Consider the following 21,053-nt stretch of genomic DNA (forward strand, 5'->3'; position numbering starts at 1 on the left):
TAGTCATTCAGTACACAAAAGTGATGTTTGTTTGTGACCAATGCGCAGCTGTTCCTACAAATGTTATCAAAATATGCTTACAGTGTAAAAAGTCTAGCATAAATTAAAATTTAGACTTAATATCTATGTTAAAAATATAGCTAAAATGAAGGTTTAATCCTGAATAGTCATTACTCGAATTTTATAATTTAGTTTCAAGTAATAGAAAATATATTTGCACACAAGCACACAAATAATAACAGACACGGACAAACATGCATAAAAAGAGAACAAAAATATAAAACAAGAAAATACATAAATGAAACAATATATTTATATTTCTTTTTGTGTCTATGCCACAGTAACACAGAATGGCCATTGATTTTCGTTTTCTATTGCGGTCTAATGCCAGCCGCGAAATTCCCTGACAAATGTAAATAAATAAAAATGTATGTTTGCTTTCCTCATTATCTAACATCTTTTCTACTTTACACATTATGTGGAGGCACCACATATGTAGAGTTATTTAGTTAATTAGTTAGTTAGTTAACACAGACGACAAACCTGTATTGAGTCTTCTGATAATAATGATAAAATTATTATTAATACTCCTAATAGAAATTGGGAGTTGGATTCCTGTAGTGTGATTATACTTAGAAGAAAATGCCTGAAAACTTAGCGAAGAAGCTATGATAGAAAACTTAAAAAATATATAAAAGAAAACTTATACGTGTTCAACAAATTTTACTTTCAGCTGTAAGATCTGGATCGGTCAGGCTTTGCTTTCCAATAGGTACAATACTATACAAACAATATGTTTATTTTCTTAATCTGTGTTGCAACCAACAAGTAAATATAATTTTGATAATTAAAATTTACATAGTATTGAAAATAATTTTTGTTAAAATATTTCGTGAAAATATAAAACTAAATATTCTAATATTTAGTTTTAGTTTAGGTTTAATTATACATCATATTATATCAGATATCTACTGCTGTATATAGATCTCCCCTTTAGGGGATTTTGTGAAAACTACTGTCACATTTAGCAGGTGGGTTGGTAACCGCAGTTATGCTTCAGGGATATTTTAATTAGGACGCTACTACTCTCCCTGTTGAATTTCTTTAGTCACCTCTAGAAAAGCCTATTCTATGCCGAAATCACAAGTCTGTTAATTATACAGTCAATATCTAATTCCAAATAACGTGGTACCTAAACAGCAGTATTTCATATACATTGCCGCCTGTTGTTGAGATCACTAGATAGCACTCATCTCATTTTGATTACATTTCGTCGACCGTAACAACTACGAGTATAATCTAAAATCAGAAAAGTAGCGACGCCCTATTAAGGTATATCACGCTCTATTTTATACTAGCTCTTACTCACGACTTCGTCCGGATAAATAGTCTATATCCTTCTTCAACCCGTATTATACGTGTTTACCTAATTACATAGTAACTGGTTAAGCCGTTAAGGCGCTACACGGTAACAAATAGCCAAAAATCACTTTTACATTTATATATATATATATATATATATATATATATATATATATATATATATATATATATATATATATTTTTTTTAATAAATATTCTTAAACTCAAAATCTTAAACTCAAACTCATATTGCAATTGCTCGAATTAATCGCAACAAGTGGTGATGAGTCGCCTGATGAGTTACCTTGTCTACATATAATAGATACTTATTTACTCGTATTATACGTGCCTTGCAACTACACGAATATTAAAATATTGCCGACCTTGAAACCGAAGGTAACCTTACACATTGATAAACAAAGTGTTACAAAGTACGTAAAGGAAAAATTACAATTTTGTTTATATTTTGCCAATTATTTATTTATCTGGCGCAATACATTAAATCTATGTCTATATGTTTACGTCTGCTACAACTACTCAAAGTTCCCAACAAACTAAATACCTACCTATGAGTATTTTTTTAATGGGTGAAGATGGAATGGTAACCGCGCCTGCGCTTTAGGTATACGCCGACGGGTTAACAGTGAAGGGTGACAGTTGAGGATGAAGACGGGTTAGTAGGCCCATGGTGACCATTTGAACAAGAATAAATCACTCAAACCTAATAGGATATTTTGCTAGCAATAGGGTTGTTAAATTTCATTACTAACAATACCTTTCTCCACATCTATGAGTATTAAGACAACAAACAAACACTGATAGGCAATTAGACATAACAAAGTCACAAAAACTATATATTTTTTATTATTGAAGGGTCCCACGATTGATCATGATCTCACCTGATCTGTTCGACCTGACGGAAAGCCATGATGTAATCTAAGATGGAGTTCGTGGGCCCACAAATAGCCTATTCGTATTTGCTTTAAATTGGTGCAGATTATAATTGAAAAAACATATGCAGGAAGAAAGTTCCAATCCTTGGTCGCACTCATGACGAAGAAAGACACAGCGCTTCGTGCGTTTATACGCATACGGTATGTCTACGATGTTATTTTTTATATTTATTTTAATTGTAAATTTTTTCTCAGAGTGTATTTTGAACTTAGTACCGCCATAGTCTAAAGAACTTTTTACACCGTAACATCCAACGCACACATCTAAAGCAAGAAGTCCTAAATCGTCATATAACCATTCGAGACATACCACACCAAAGGGTTTGAACCATTACTTATTCCTTACATAGTAGTATAGTTATGTGACTTACAATACTCCCACTATGAATTTTGTACATTGCCCACCTTTTTCGGCACACACTAAAAGGCACCATTTATGTAAACGTTCAAGTTTAAACATTAAATTGTAGCTCATACTTGAATTTGTCAAACAATTAGTCTGCGTTTGCCAAATTAAATACAAAATGGAAAACATTCGCAGTACACAAACTTATACGAGGTCTGTCCGGAAAGTTCGTATAAAAGTGTTCTGGAATGCGAGAAAGAGGAGTGGGGAGGCCAGGTAAGCGCAGGACCCCTTCCTTATGTCCCTAACAATGCTTCAGTTCTGGTCTGACCGCCGTGCGGTGCGAACTGGCTTGTCACGCCATCTGTGAAGTTACCTCTTAACGAAACCCCGTCGGCATGGAGCCCGCTTCCGTTGAAGAGCAGCGCGTCGTAATCAAGTTTCTCTCGAAACTCGGCAAGAATGGCCGTGAAATTTTTGCCGATCTCAGAACAGTTTATGGGGATGATGCTGTGAAGGAACCAACCGTCCACAAGTGGCTAAAAAGATTCAGAGAGGGCCGAGAAAGCGTTCAAGATGACCCACGTTCAGGACGTCCTTCCACTTCACATTCCGACGAAAACGTGGAAAGAATTCGAACTTGTGTTAATGGGGACCGTCGTTTAACGGTCAGACAGGTGGCTGAAGAGCTTAATTTGGGCAAAACCGTGGTCCACGAAATTCTAAGAAACGAACTTCAAATGAAAAAAATTTGCGCCAAGATCGTTCCGTGAGTTTTTGAGTAAAAATTCCATTACGGTGACCGAACACCCCCCCTATTCGCCGGATTTGGCCCCGTGTGACTTCTTCTTGTTCCCAAAAACCAAATTGGTACTTCGGGGGCGGCATTTGGGGGACATAAATGAGATAAAAAAAGCTACGACGGGGCAGCTGAGAAACCTACAACCAGAGGACTTTCAAGGAGCCTTCTCACAGTGGAAACGGCGTTGGCACAAGTGCATTATGTCACAGGGGGAGTACTTTGAAGGGGATAAAATTGATTTACCTGAATAATTGTAAAATAAAATTTTTAAAAAACTTTTATACGTACTTTCCGGACAAACCTCGTATACGATTGAAAAGTAGACATTTATTTATTGTGTACCCTATCCATATTAGCGCTACTGTATTAATAAAATGCAACAATTTATCATGTTAAAATGATGATGATGTTATAAATACTCCTTAACTAGCTCTAGAAATACCAGTACTTAAGGTAGTTAAAAAGTAACATGTTAACAATTAGTGCGTTAGCATCTAAGATTATAATGTAGCCTACATAAGACTTGTGAGCTCTTATTCTACACGTACTTAGCTACAATTACGTAACCACCATGCACTGTTTTAAGATACAAGTAAATATTGGCACTATGATATTTGATGGTTAAAGTAGTAGGAGGTCGCTGAACACAGTACAAACATATTATGATATATTTAAATTATATCATTTTCTAGAATGATTAACGACAGGCAGATGGCCAGTTGTAAAACAAAAGTCGAAATCGTAACGCAAACTCCAAATAATTGGAATAAGAACAGAAAGGTGATGATGGAAAGGTATATTAAGAAAAGGTTCCATCAATAACATTCTTGTTCTTACAATAATTTCTAAGAAGTTCCTAAGATCCTGCGTCTTTAGTCTTAATCTTGACAAGTACCTATCAGTATAGTGCCTACTTATAAAGTTAGTATTAAATAGTTATTATACCTGTAAAAATAAAATACTCTTTGACATATAATCGTATTGGATTATATGTCAATATTATGTTAAACCTTTTTTAATAGAAATATTTAAATAAATTTATCAAAAGGAAACTTTATACATGTCGTCTCTATGGTTATCTTTGCCTCACTTGTACTATGCTTGTCACCAAGCATCTGTACTTGTAATATTGGAAGTGGGTTTCCCTTAAAAGATTGTAACTAACTTGGAGATATTTTTTCTCGACTTCATTCATTATCTAATAATCTATTGCAATATGTGTAACTATTTTAATACTTTTGGTTAATAACGCAAAAAAATAGGTTCTATAAATTATAACGACTCTATATCATACAGGTACATAAAACGGATAAATGATAATCATCTATAATGATTATTAATTACAATGTCTACGACGGAAGCTAGTAATTAATTTATACTACTATTATACAGAGAAATGTTAATTGGATGGTTAAATGACTCATCAACGTAAAGCCGCAACTACAGAAATTAACACGAATTTTACTTATAACAAATTCTAGATCACTGTAAAACAGACAATGAAAATTTTATAAGTGTAAAATAGTCAATGAAAGTTTGATGATTGTAAAACAAACAATGAAAGTTTGATAAATGTAAAATTGACAATGAAAGTTGATCACCTTCCACAGACTGTTGGACAAATTTAGAATTATATTAATACTTTTGGATGCTGTATAACCTAATGAATTAACCTTCATACATCACCTTTGGAAACAATCATACCATGATCATCATCATCATCAGTATCATATCAGCCAAAATCTATTTACTGTTGAACATAGGTCTCCCCCATAAACTGCCTTAAGGAACAGCCCCGAGCCACCTGCATCCACTGACTTCCTGCAATGCATTTGAGGTCGTCACTCCATCTAATAGGGGACCGTCCTATAATATATTTACTCTTACGGGGTCGCCACTCAAAAACCTCTCTTCCCCATCGGATATCGGTTCTTCGAACTATATGATCAGTCTATTATTACCACTTCTACTTGCTTATCCTTCGTTCCTTAAACAATCACAATCATAGTTAAATCTAGGTGAAATTATCACGATGAGCCGATTGATTTGACTTCATTCTTACCTATTTTTCCTCACTGGTACTCTGTCAGATTAAAGAAAATAATTCCTATAATAAATCAGGCCTCAGGAAATATTTACCTTATTGTTGTCTTATTTCATTTAAATATTTATTATTCATTGACAATAGTATATATTTTTTTTATAATAATTTAAACGACGAAGGAAGTGAAATAGATACAATTAAATATGTCGTATAAGTGATTGATAAGATTTTTTTTCGAAAATCAAGAAAATAAAAAATATAAGAAGTAAATTTTTTTACATTGTCTTAAGCAGTAATGATTTCACTAAGCACCGGCGAAATCAATTGCATAAAAATTGCACAAATCGTTGCAACATTTCCAGTATATTTTCTAAACGGTATTTCTATTAGTAGTAATCAACTCTAAGGATCAGATATTGTGTCACTGTGAGTAGATTGTTATTGGCAATCAGTCATACCTGACTGACCTGACTTCTGTCAATTTTCTTGTAATTATTATATTCTATTCAAATGCCAATAGTACTTGCACTGAAACTGTGATGACGAGTAGTAATTATAAAGATATGATTTTATAGTTTTACTATTTATGCTAACATTCGATTTTAGCTGGCAAAAATTCTAAATTTGAAATTTAATCCAATAACTATTATTAATGCTATTTGCCTATATTTCCTACTGACTATATCATACCCGTGGCTTTCAGAAGTACAAAAAAATCAGTAAAATAGGTCATCTCTAGATGGCCTATTAAGATGAAACACACGATAGATATTAAGTTAGACCATTAGGAACTTAAATGTAAAAATTTTATTTAATTTAGTGCAACAATTTTTTAATAATGCTGGAACAAACAAAGTCAGACAGACAGATAGACAAAATTTCTATAAATTATTGTTTCGTCATTAATCGATCTTATTGAGATCCCACGTATTATTTTTCTTAAATATCTCCCATGTACAGACATCGTCTATTTACAATTTTATTATATTAGTAAGATAAGATACCTATATAAGATATCCCTAAACCACAGATAATATAATACTATACTAGTACCTAAAGTAACAAACAAGTTGTCACAGTTCAATTAATCAGTAAAAAAAATATTTATTACAGACTGTGTGTACAAACATGTTTACATTTAAAAATAACTTGCGCTATCTATAAATAGATAAGACTAGAAGTGGATGTAAATTGCATCAAATAAACAGCACTCTGAACCGAGATCGTGTTTAATATCAATCATTAGGGCTTCATTATTAATTTAATTGTAATATACACACATTTGTATGTATTTCGAATAATAATTTTCTGAAAAGTTACATAATAACTTAGAAACAAACACTTATAAAAAACTATCCAGACAAATATAAAACCTCCTTTTTTTATATCGGTTAAAAAAGGAAAAAGGACATACAAATTTTCTCAACGACGACTGTATATTGTACTATTGTAATTTTGCTGAAATAAGCAAATGAAGCAAAATGCATTAACGAATCAATTTTATTATAAACAAATCAAATAAATTTCACGGGTTTTTTAATAAATGATAATGGAATGGCGTGGTTAGCCCACCTGCAATAACGGTTTACGCTATCGGGGTACCAGTGAGGGATGATAAGTGAAGATGAAAAAATAGGTCAGTTGGCCCGTCGTGACAAACATACACTGAAGTCCACTTCAGCACGATGATTTCCACGTGGAAGTCGGAACTGATTGTCCACATTACTAACAATCCCTTCTCCCCCAAATCTTGTCAAATTGCACTGGAAGTACATAAAACAACCAAATTAATAAAATGCTTCACGAAATTGGAACATTCCTTATAGATAAGTGTTATTATCATGAAACTGAAATTATTTTTATTATTATATTATTGAAATATATTAAATAAATCATGGGAAGTAAATGATTTTATTTTTACGTAAAAGATGGAACAATTTTTAGTGCAGATTGTTAAGTGAGTCGAAATATTTATCTTTTTAATAATGTAGTAATAGTAATATAAAAAATAATATAATATGATTTATAGAAATATAACGTATCGTTTCTGTAATAAATATAGGTACGACAAATATTCTTCAATTCAGGAATGTTTATCGGACTAATAGAAAGATTTAGCATAACATTGCAGTTGCACAGTACGTCTCTTTAAAACTAGGTCGCAAAAATAAAACTAATCGATTAGAAATACTCAAAAATATCACTAACCTAATCTTATCTGAATCATGTTTTATATGATTCATTCAAAAAACCGTATCGATAACATATTTACTGGTCGCGTGGCACCGTTTGAACAATATAAGTTAATCATATATAGAGATATAGATCACAGATAGATTATTACAATTTTCTTATTTCAATTTTCTACTTAGCTTACTGGTAATATTAGTCAAGCTGAGAAATAAACATTTTTTTTTTATATAACTTAGAATGGCAAACAAGCTGACGGCCCACCTGATGGAAAGTGGTAACCGTCGCCTATAGACATGAGCAGTACCATGGACATAACAGAGTATACTGTTTCGCCCATGATACCCCCCATACAACAAACAAAAACCTAAAGGTAAATAGTAAAGACAAAATTATTTATATTTTTTACTGAATTAGGTGTTATTTTGGGGAAGTTTTCAACCGACTTTAAAAAGGTTCTCAATTCAATACAATTTGAATACAATTTTTAATTATGTAATCAACTAACCAAATTATTTTTATCAGTGGATAGGTATTTACCTACAATTACATAAATCCATAAAGAAAGATTACGAAAAATATTCCTAATCTTAAACTCAATAATAGACTAAATATGAAAGTAAAAATAAAATAAAATTGTAAAAGTAAAATTTCTTTACCATCTAAACGACTCGACCGATATTGATACAATCCAATCAAATCAACTCCTAAATAGGTGAAATGGGATAATATGTATTCATGTAATAATGTATTCATTCTGTGATAAAAGTTGTTAAACATTACATAGAATACATACATGAAATTGGTGAAATATTATGTAGTAATCTGCTTATTTACACATTTTATCTAAAGATAAATACTTATATCAAGAGTATAATTGATTTAAGTATTTTAATATTTAAAATAATATGTTTATTATCGGCTATGTAAATGTTACGGTAGTTGAGTGTATTCGGCAAACACGATGCGATGCCGTGATCACCCAAAGTATTTTTTATTTACATTCAATGCAAATTAGATACGTGTGTTTACGTGCTTAACTTAGGCAATGATTTTAAACGTGTTATGAAAGATTATTTAATAACAACAAAGGTACACTTTTTAGTTTTAAATTTTAATGCCTTTTACAATATGTTTAAATGAATTAATAGATCAGTAGTCAGATCATCGAATGCACTAATCAAATCCCACGTAAAATAATTAGATACGTAATCTCTATATTATTCTGTATTTAGAATATTCAGAGCAAATACAATACATACAGACGACACACCTGACTCCTCAATAAAGAGCTTAAAATATCTTGAGTGAGAAGTTTAAATTATCTTAGAATAAACTATAAAAATTATCATAAAAAAATATTTAATAGTGGACTTTGAAGTATCTATCATGTAGCTAGTAGTAGTTTCTCTTCAACGAATCTCCTTACAATACGATGATTAAAATTCTAAAGGCTATTTACTTATCTTCAGGTTATATCCATTACAAATAAGAGTGCGTATAAAATAAATTCAAAAGGACTTTATCTCTGCATACCAACACAACAAATAAGGTCCCTTCATCCACTTACATAAAAGGGCTTTATTTATTTGTGTATGTCTAAGACGACTTATGAACTTTCATTAGTCGTCTTACGCATACACGTCGATCTTGTATTCTTCAGACTGTACATGATCTATCTGATCATGGTAAAGTTCAGTTTTCGCTTTGTATACCTACTTTAAACTATTAAATGTGGCAAATGAGGAGACAGCCCACTGATGGAAAATAATAGTGATTATGGAATCATGATTTATAAAGATTAAAGAAAACAGTATGCAAATTTAATACTCTTTTAAAAACTTTAGTTTGTAAACAAAGATATGTCGCTATTTGTTTGAAAAATTGCATTGGCAACTTATTCTTCAAAACGAAAGACAACAACGCGCGCGTAATGCGAGTTACAAAAAACTCTACCTCCTACATTTCTTTGTGAAACCAGAATTCAATTTTTTTGTATTTTGCATGTTGTTGTGCATTTTTTAGTCCAGTATTCATATATAGGATTTTTAAGCTTTTACCTTTTTGAATGTACCTAGTTTGTTGATCATAGAATTCAACTTTAGTGAAATACATGTATGTGTGGGTCACGGACACTGGGCAACTAAATGAAGCCGCGTATTACTAGGCACATGCGCCACGGCCCTTGTTGGTGTCTCGATACTGTGATCACTCGCTTGCCGGGTGCCTACGTGACGTCGCCCTCGTGGCGCACCGCATGGAGGGGACCAGCCGGTTTGTTTTGTTGCGTGCGCATCGATATTAATGCGGAAATAAACGATGTCGATAAAGTAAATTAGAATTATAAAAAATAAACTATAAACAGTCTAATATTCGACATAAAATTATTAGAATATCTAATATTTTTAGCATGATTTAGCTATCTACAATTTATGGTTGAGTAAGAAAATGCTTCTCTATAATATATTTAGGGCAAAAATTGGATATCTGAAAATATAGTTCGATATTATTAGACGCTGATGTTTGATCAAGTTGAAAATTAAAATCATAATATTTAAATCGTTTCAATGTGAATTAGCAAATAATTTCAAATGCCAAAAAGATTATAAATTAGTCCTCAAATAATCATTACAAATGCATTGTCTCTTTATGTTAAAAGTATAAGTCTATTCCAAACTTACTTTGGAAATAAAACTGCTAACGAGTAATCAGAGTTATTACTATAAGTACGTAATTACTGAAAAAAAAATGTACAAAAAATAATATTTCGATGTCGATAATACGAACGTAAACATTACAAACATCACTATTGCCTTTTTTGAGTAGCACTGGAACGGGCAAGAAGACAAAACAACAAAGAACCAGTCGGTCATACGAACTCGTTGTGATCAGACGGTGAATACTTGCGATAAGGCAATCGTGTTGTTATATTTCAGTAATTAATTTTCTAAAATATTTTTAATAACTATATGTAATCTCGGAGTATTTTTAAAGTAGAGATTTAAAAAGAACAAGAATTTCAATATGTTTGCGACAAAGAAAACTTTGGAGAAGTTATTGCAGATTTATCAAAAGGAGATCCGCCGGCAGATCAGCATGACTGTCAGCGTTACTAACTCGGACGCGATGGCTCCGAGACTAGACCAGACGGTGACCAAGCCCCAGCCAAATGAAGAAACGGGACTTCCTAAGAAGTTGCTGAAGTTGCAAAAATATCACAGGTCAGTGAACCCGAGTAACCGGGACGACACTACACTTTGCGTAACGTTGGAAGCCATGTCGTCTAATAATAATATGCATACAAACTCTTACCGATGATAAACAACATGCACAGTGTCAAAATTACGTAGTTTTTATCATTTCGTATACCATTTCGTCGATATTTATTATTATTTTCTAGGGAGGTACTGGCCTTTTAAAAAACGTGCATAATGTACTCTTAGATATGTTTTTACGAAGTGTTCACCCGCATCTGTGTGTGAAGTGAGCACCAAACGATTTTGGGACAGGCACAGCCTACCTGGCCCCCTCTAAACATTCCTATGTTTACAAATTACTTAACATGCGGTGTTTAAACAACTCTCTGTAAATTCAATACAATGAAGTCCATACTTTAAGCAATACATACTTCTTAATCTCTTTATAATTTATTAATTACTGATATATATTTGGAATCTAATATTATTAGATAAGTACAATTAAGTAATAATAAATTAAACTGGTTCATTAGGTAATAAAAGGCATTATGGTAGGTACAGCATATTAGGTAGTTATTTTTTAATGGATAAAAATGTAATTGTAATAACATTTAGTACAGCATAATAACTTCACGATGAAAAGAAACTAAAGCTAAAAAGTACCTGCCTTAAATGTTTTAATGTAATTATTTTTGTTTATCAATGGACCAAATTTCATTTAAATCCATCCAGCTATTTCTGCAGGATCATGTAACAAATACCCAAATATCTAAACTTTCACGTTAAAACTAGTAATTTCATAAATAATATTAAACAATATTTTTTCTCTTTTAGTAAATTATTCATTATTAACTATATTTTTAAATCATAAATTTTCATAAGTATAAACAATTACTGCATACGTTTTAGGTACTCATATATGTAGGTACTTATATATGTAGATAATCTTACTAATTAATTTTAGAAAGTTGCACCAAGACATTATCAGACGAGAAACACACTTTCGCCGAGTCCTTTATTTTGAGTAATAGTCTGTGTCTACATACCTACCAACAAACAAGTATCCAACTGAATTATTTATATTTATAGTGATTGGAATTAAAAGTAACAAAAATATTATTATTATTATTGACTGAAAACTCGACTTCGACTTTTTTTAGTATCTATAGATTATCTTAATACAAAACTAAATAAACTTAATAGGCCTTCTTTTTACATCAATTAAATAAATATTGAAAAACATTTTTATCAAAAATTGTAAATACAATTTATTCTATTGCTGTGTCTGGGTTGGAGAAAACAAAACTTTTTTAATCTATAGATTCCTGTCAAGCCTGACTCCTCAAGAAATGCCAATGGCGACCCGTGGACTGTCCGTCTCCAAGGACCAGTCTCGGGAGTTCATGGCTTGCTTCCCGGACATCGTGAGGGATCTTACGGAGACAGGCAAGCACATTGATGTGCCAGAAGCCACCAAGTGGTTGGCTAAGGTACGTTCTTTGTCGCTTCTGTCTGTTTATTGTTACAAACAATACAATCAATTGAACTTGTTAAAGCTTATACGTTTTGTTGTTTGTATATTTCCGTATTAGATATTATAAGAATCTAAATATTAAAATTTTATCTTTATTTTTAATATATTAATAATGTAAACAAACAACAAACATCTTTTGATAGTTCTGTCTGTTAGGAATTTTTGATTCCCTTGTTCAAGGCTAACTGGAAAGTTATCTATGCCGGTGTTAATTAAATATTGAAATGTTTATTGTCTCTATTGATTAAAAAATATAGGTATAGCGATGTGTCGCTTACATGGACTTCATCAAGTTAAAACCACAATAGGAATTTGCAATGGGAAAATGGATATAAAAATAGACAAGTTTTTGAGTTCGATTATTACAGATGTACTACTTATCGTCTTACGAGTATTAAAAATATAAATAAACAATATAAACCTAACTACTTAAATACATACCTACTTCCTCATCTCGGTCAATAATATATTAATGGGTATCGACCGAATAAATAGTATGTTGTTCCCATACCGAGAAACGAAGCCCATATTAATAATAATTAAAAAATAGACAAACATCATATATTACAATAAAAAAAAACTAAATCAATATATACTTTTTTATTCATGCCTAAACGAAAATTCAGACATTCTATCCTTTTATGTACTTACTTGTTTAACATTAAGAAATGTGCTAAGTGAATACATTGTTGTTACAGCTATTACAATACAATGTTCCTAACGGAAAAAAGAATCGAGGCCTTGCCACCGTGCTCGCTTACAAAATGCTCGAGAAACCTGAAAACCTCACACCAGAGAATATACGTTTGGCCAACATAATGGGATGGTGCACAGAAATGGTAAGATGATGCATAATTTAAGATTCAATATTGTGCTGATATTTTTTATGACAATATTCGTTTAGAATTGGTGAAGGAATCGCATAAAAATACGTAAAGCAATAGCAGTGTACCAATATTCAGGGCCAATACTATTTTTATCTAAAATAAGGTTGCAATTTTCGTGACCTTGTGATTTTTGATAAACCAAAATAAGGTCACCAAAATGGGGATGTTTTTATTTTCGATGTTTATTACTACATTACGGTAACTTTAATAAAAACCGCCGAAATAATAATAAAAATGTAATGACTTCAACTATTATACTTATCTGCATTATACTCGTACATTTCTCAAATACTAAAATTGACAACTAAATATCCTAAAATGTTACATGATAATAATTAAAAAATTTTTTTTTGAGTAAACCAAAACATTTCTACAACAGATCCATTTTTCCAAAATCTTTCCTAAAACTAATTTGTTCTTCATTTTCCCCATACAATAATCTAGCAACGCTGCCAATTTCAATCAAATTCTTTACCCATTTATGCATAAGAGCGTACAATCATATAATACAACCTAACAAATATCCAAACTAAATAATGTTAATACAAATCGTGCTGAATTCCTGGTGTATTATTCACGGTGAGCTAATCTGCCTTCTCTTCTCATCTATCATCCCTCACTGGCCACTGATCCCCGCCAGCGTACACCGTTAACGCAAGCGGGCTTACTATTCTATTGTCATCCAAAAAAAAAACTATCTGCAATCGGGACGCTCAGGTAGTCAATGAATATGACTAGATATTGTATCATACTTGGAAATGAAATAAAAAGGTCAGGTATGTTCTAAGTTCATAGAAATATACTGTGGGTACGTCGATTGTTGTTACAATAATAAAGAAGAAGAAATTGAAAAAATCATTATAAGTACGTACTTACATATAACTATTAAAAAAAACGGGTTCATTCCATTTAGAAATCCAGTAGACTTGTTTATGTTAAAAGCTGTTCATTGCAAAATTGTAAACAGTAAAACACAGTAACACCAAAAAATATTTGGTGCTACCAGTTGTAGTATTAGTTTTGTATACATAAGTGTTATGTTAATATTTTTTAAGGTACCCATAGGTATAAGCATTGTTTTCATTTATGTCAATTTCATTTAGGTCAACCATTGTTTATGAGAAAAAACATTGTTTTTCAAGGTTTACTATACGTAATATACATATCTATTACATCCTTGAAATTTATACAACAATAAGAAATTTATTAAAATTTTATTACGTTTGATTGGTTGAAATCTATAATATATAAATATTATACAAAGGAAATTTTTTATTGTTTGTTTGTAATGAATAAACTCAATACTATTCAACCGATGTTAAAAAATCTTTCACCTATAGAAAGCTACATTGTCAGAAAATAACATAAACTATACAATATTTCCGAAAATTCTATCGACCCGTGCGAAGCTAGGCCAGATCGCTAGTCGTTGGTATATTGGCAAAAGGTAGTATTAAGCTTTTTAATCACGAACAGAAAAAATAAATATATAAAAAAAATGGTCATTACGATAGGGGACTATGGTCGTAGTAGTAAAAAGAAACATACAAAAAAAAAGGTATGACATATCTACCTGTTAATATTCTGTCCTGTAAGAATAACAGTTTAGATAAAAATAAAAATACGGGATACGAAATCTTACGTTATGCCAATATTACAAATAATACTGTCTAAATTAAAACTAGACAAAAATAAACAACATTTCAATCATGACAAAATCACCGAGATAAAATCTAATCGAATTGTATAAACATCATCAGAGCATTGTTAAAATATTCTTTTTGGTATAATTACACTATACAATAATATAGTAATATATTATTATTATTATGTACCTAAATCGTATAGTCATAAATACAGGGGAAAACAAAATGTGGCCTCACTAAACTGCGCACTATTTTGGATTCAAAATATGATAACATTATATAATAATACTTATAATACTTATACTATTTACTGTAGTGATAAATACCTACCGTAAATAAATTGTAAATAAAACTTAAGTTTGTTTCTCAAGTAACAATGTCTATTAGAATGGCAACAAAAGCAAAGTTTTTTATAAGGCAAATACTTACTTGTATGAACAGTGGCATTGAAACTTTGTTTATCCAAGCTAACTATAAAACTGGTCCATTCTTTATTTAATTTCACACATGTATACCTACGTACCTACATATATAGGCATAAGAAGCAATACTTACCTATTACTTCATCCAGGAAGTTGTTATATATCTTTTTATTGAACATTAAAATCTCCGATTGTTGTTTAAAGTCATAACTGACTTAAAAAAAGAAAGAGGTTTTTATATATACATTTTTTTTATATCTCTATATCTTCACTAATGAGAAACTAAATTGGATTTTTTGCAATCGAGGTCTATATGGTCCTATTTTTGTCTCTTGTTTTGATTTTCATCATTTATCATGATTAAAGTCGATTTTTATTTGAGGAACAAAATCTTAGAAGACATACTTTTTCTATTTTAATACCTTGCCTAATAGGACTTGACTTGACTTCAATTTTTTTTTAAATACCCCATAAATATTTAACAAGTTTCAATTTGTTTTAAACAATTTTTAAATTAGTAAAAACTTATACAGATTTAGAAAATATCAAGATTATATTCATGTATACACAATTGTTTTGTCTACTAAACATGTCTATATATGTAATATAAATAATTTCTTTTAATTTCAGTTCCACACACACCATCTCCTGTTAAATGACATAATGGAGGGCACGGATATGCGCCGTGGTACACCATGTTGGCACCGTCGCCCCGATGTTGGTCTTGGTGGTATCAACGATGCAATTCTGGTTCAAACTGCAATGTACTCCACTCTTAAAAAATACTTCAGCACTAAGCCTTATTACAAGAATGTATTGGAGACCTTCAATGAGGTAATTTTTTCTATAGCAACTAAAAACATCCGCTATCCCTTTTAATACAATCTTCAAAGTTCATATCCTGATCAAAGTTGTTAATCGTTAGTAGTTATATACAGAATCATTAAATCGAATTATTAGCATCCTTTTATAGGGGTATTCTACCAATGAATGTCATGTTAGTTGAGCCTCTCAACTAACATGACGTTAATACACCATGGTGGTGTTCATTGTATGTCCTTTTTAAATTTACTTTCTTTTAAATAAATACTTTAGTTTCATTTGGAGAACACTCCCTTAAAATAATTATATTATTGTATTAAAATTCGTTCAAAATTGAGCATGCAAAGAGCATGGTCCATACAACCTAGTCATAAGTTACTATTAGTTCTTCAAAACTAAGGAGAAAATTATTTCATCCGTAATTTATATAACTCTTTGTAGGAGTTGTACGTACCAAGCGTCGAAATTTATTGTTAATACATTTCTACTCAAATGAAATCTTCTTATACATAAATTGTAAATTCTTAAAATAATGATAACGATTTAAAGAAAAAAAATAAAGATTTTTTCCGTTATTTTTTTTAATGGAAGAAATTAAATCATTTTTTCACCTATGCCTAATTGTTGCTAGCAATGGCAAAAATATAAATTACAGAAAATAATACTACCTTATTTTGTTAATAGGAATAAAAAGCTTCTGTACGCATGATATTTACATTACTACATAAAACAAAAAACAATTTTTTATGCTTATATTTACAGATGCTGCTTAAATGTTCCACCGGCCAATATTTAGAAAAATCAATGTCAAAAACCGATAAGCCGGACTTATCACAATTCACAATGGACAAATATGAAGCGATTACAAAATACAAGACATCTTATTACACTTTCCAAATGCCAGTCACTCTGAGTCTGCTAATGACCGGCGTCAACGATCCTGAAACTCATAGACAAGCTAAAGCCATTTTATTAGAAATGGGCGAGTTCTTCCAAATACAGGTGAGAAAATCATATTTACTATCATAAAGTCGGAAACAATATTCCAAATAAGTAAAACATATTATATTTTATACTGTTATGGTACCAAACAAGCATACAGTCCGTCTGATAGTAAACGGTTAAGGTGCCGCTGCAACACCAGGGTGTTGACCCTTAATAGACCTTCTTAAGCCCTTTTTGAAGACGCTGCCAACTCTAAGAACCCCTGCATGTAGTCTAGGAAAGTGAAAACCGTTACCTATAGACAAGAACAGTACCATGGACATAACAAAGTATACTGTATCGCCCTTAATACCCTTCATGCGTTGCATGCAAGGTGTTATCTTGCCCTTTAAACAAAATACAGCCATGCAAACACAACTAATGCACAACAGAGACACGAATGGAACAGAGATACCCGAGCAGACGACTTCTGTACAGAGTCTTCCTGTAGTGAATTTATTTATTTATTTATATAAGCCACAAAAATATATATCTGTATTATAGAACAGATTAGAAGATGTCCTTTTATTTCACTGAAATGAACAAATGACGCAAAATAATCCACATTGAAAATTTTAAATAAATTTGATTATTTTAAGTTAATTAATTTCACATGAAATTTCTTAAAGAGATTTTACCATATCTTGCTAAGAGGAGACGAGCTCCAAATTTATAAAAAAAACCATGTAAGCTATCAACGTCTTTATGCTTTCTAATTACCACCAAATAAAGATTACGCTCTCTAAACATCGATCACTACCTAATAAATGAATGCTATAATACTTTTCATAAAGTTTCAAAATGCAAAGAAGCTGATCACCCCTTGATAAAAAGTAGTTACTATCGCGTATAATATTGAAAACTTTAATATCTTATCAAGACCTTACATGTACTGCTAAATTCTATAGTGGCGTTGTTCCCCATGGTTTCTAAAACAAGATTAATTAATTTCGAAATATTCTGTTTTTAGGACGATTTCCTTGACTGCTTCGGAGATCCAGCTGTCATAGGCAAGAATGGTACTGACATACAGGATGGTAAATGCACATGGCTAGCTGTAGTAGCACTACAGAGAGCTACACCCGCCCAAAAGCAAATTATGGAAGAATCTTATGGTAGCGACAAACCAGAGGATGTTGCCAGAATCAAAGATTTGTATGAAGAACTTCAGCTCCCTCACACATACTCAGTATATGAAGAAGCCACATATGATCTCCTTAGGACACAAATCCAACAAGTCACAAGAGGATTGCCACACGATTTATTCTTCAAAATATTAGATAACATCTTCCGACGAAGTATTAATTGAACTGTTGTTTATTAATTTTAAGGTTAGATTAAGTAGCTTATAATTAATTTTAATATAAATGTAACCACTTTTTATTTGGATTTATTAAATGTAAAATGCGTTTATTATTATGGTTATCCTCTGCAAATCTGTTTTAAAATTATATACATACTAAATTTTACTCGCGACTTTGTCCGCGTAACCGAGATACGTTGATTCACCGAAATAAATAGTAGGCCCTATATTTTCCATGCCAAAAAATACGGGTATATCCAAAGTTCATGACGATAAACTAGGCCATTAAAGCGCCAGAAGGTAAAAAAAAAATTTCACATTTATAATATTAGTAAAGATTCATATATTAAAATAATTACTTACCTCTGAACTCAAAATGCATTTATCTTATTTTGTCTACTTGCAAAAAAATATATTAATTAAGGATTACTCATACAGCCTAGACTAGATAATGTAATATTACCTACTTAAAATAATATCTTTTTATTATATAAGTTAGGTACAACCTTCTTACTTACATCAGGAAATACTGTCTAGTACTGAAATAAAAAAAAGTGATTGATAATATTGTGTTTTAATTAATGGAATCTCTAAAACTTTCTGATCAATAGGAATAGCCGGATAACTTTTCTACGATGTTGCAGAGGAAGAAAACCTATACTAAAATAAATTCATGTGTATATTCTTTATTGCACTTGCAAATTACATTGTAAATGCATTTTTTTTTTATACAACAGAATGGCAAACAAGCTGACGGTCCACTTGATGGAAAGTAGTAACTGTCGCCTATAGACATGAGCAGTAAAATGGACATAACAGAGTATACTGTTTCGCCCATGATACCCCCCCCCTGCGTTGTCATTTCTGAGGACTCGGGTGTTATTCCTCTATATTCTGTAAATTCACGCCATATACCACCGAAACAGCAATGCAAACACAACTTTACGGTTGAAACACGAATGGTATAGAGGTACCCAAGCAAACGACTTTTGTACAAAGTTTCCCTCTGGTAATATTAATATTGTAATTATTATTGCATTTATTAATATTGTAAACAAGAGTAAATTTATCTCTGACAGATGTCTCTTCCAGTCAACCCAATACAGTTGGAAAGCATGTCGTTAGCTGGCAGCTAAAGTGCACATATGTATTGATTATACATAAACCAAAATACAAATAAACAGTTAAATGAAATATTAATATATATAAGACTAATACATAAATACTTATACTATAAATAAATAAAATACCTAGCTTATATAATAAATGTTAAAATAAATGAATACACTACCTACATTAGAAATTTAGTTTACTTCAAAATTTGACAATTCAATTTGAAAAATGAAAAGTTAATAGTACGACTCAAGGGAAAGAAAATGCAATTTCAACTTTTTCTTGAAACAGGTAATAGAAGGACTCTTTTGTATATGAGAAGGGAGTTTGTTTCATAATTAGGCAACTCGATACGAGAAAAAGTTACCTACTTGTATCCTTTTCCCATTTTGGTAGTTGGAGTGATCAATAATAACTATAATCTTTGTAATACCCTAATACTCGTAGGTCGGGGGAAAGGGATTGTTAGTAATGGAGACTGAGAATCCCATTGCTAGCAATATACCCAACCAGGTCGACCTTCTCACGGTTCTCCCTGGAAATTATCATGGTTAATTCTTTATGAATTCATCATGATGTGCTAACTGACCTGTTTTCATTCTCATCTATCACCCTTCACTGGTGCTCCGCCAGCGTACCCCGTTAGCGCAGGCGGGGATACCATACCATTTTCACCCATAAAAAAATACTCGTAGGTCGATCTCCAAGCTTTTCCTTTGGAAAGTATCGTAGTTAATTTTTTTAGGATAGGCCAACTGATCTGCTTCATCCCTTACTGATGCCACCTCCCCACAACTTATACCGATAGTGTTGGTATTGATCTGGTATCCATTCCAAAAATACTACTCTACTGCTTACCTCTATAGGCGACGGTTATCACTTTCCATCAGGTGAGCCATTAGCTTGATTTAATCTGTCTTTTTTGCCATTCTAAATTGCATAAAAATACGTGCTTTTCTAAAAAGTATGTCTAATTTGCGTGCAGAAGTCTACAATTTAAAACTAGCCTACCTACAATTGTAATTTATAATTTGTAGACCCTTAAATTAGTAACATCTAAGTGGAGGATTTGCTACAAATGCTTTGAACGACGCCGATTTTTTCACAATAGCCCTACAGCAAGTAATTAAGCGCGGAACAGCGACATATTGCAATTTTGACCAAAGAGTGATATATTTTTGTAATTTTTTAATTTTGCATCATATCCGACAGTTTATAGAATTGATTCGCATAGTTTTTGTTGGATTTACATCGTTAGTCTTTCAGAAAATAAATAAAATGAACACTATTTCATACACACCTGAAGAGTATATTTATATAGGTTTATTTAATAAATATATGTATATAATAATTATAACTATATATAAATATATCACAGCTTTTATTATTATTTTAATAATATTACAAAGGATGAAATCAAAATCGTTAGTCGTATATAAAAGTAAAAA

General features: G+C 31.4%; 2 protein-coding genes across 3 annotated transcripts in view; one reads left to right on the top strand and one right to left on the bottom strand.

Moving 5' to 3' along the window:
• Window positions 1–9,989, bottom strand: part of LOC113521583 (uncharacterized) — a 45,877-nt gene extending 35,888 nt beyond the window's left edge. For both annotated transcript variants that reach the window (XM_052899910.1, XM_031909820.2), the window contains exon 1: window positions 9,758–9,989. The gene's annotated coding sequence lies outside the window, so the exon portion shown is untranslated. The remainder of the gene's footprint in view (window positions 1–9,757) is intronic.
• A 545-nt stretch (window positions 9,990–10,534) lies between these two features.
• Window positions 10,535–21,053, top strand: part of LOC113521907 (uncharacterized) — a 35,001-nt gene continuing 24,482 nt past the window's right edge. The window contains exons 1-6 of the mRNA XM_026907569.3: window positions 10,535–10,918; window positions 12,216–12,384; window positions 13,127–13,267; window positions 16,014–16,217; window positions 16,968–17,207; window positions 18,160–18,487. Of these exons, the coding sequence (XP_026763370.1) occupies window positions 10,722–10,918; window positions 12,216–12,384; window positions 13,127–13,267; window positions 16,014–16,217; window positions 16,968–17,207; window positions 18,160–18,487 (1,279 nt within the window). The 5' untranslated portion in view covers window positions 10,535–10,721. The remainder of the gene's footprint in view (window positions 10,919–12,215; window positions 12,385–13,126; window positions 13,268–16,013; window positions 16,218–16,967; window positions 17,208–18,159; window positions 18,488–21,053) is intronic.

Source organism: Galleria mellonella, unplaced genomic scaffold (assembly GCF_026898425.1).
Source record: "Galleria mellonella isolate WM207_F2 unplaced genomic scaffold, CSIRO_AGI_GalMel_v1 utg63, whole genome shotgun sequence".
Classification (NCBI taxonomy): Eukaryota; Metazoa; Arthropoda; class Insecta; order Lepidoptera; family Pyralidae; genus Galleria; species Galleria mellonella.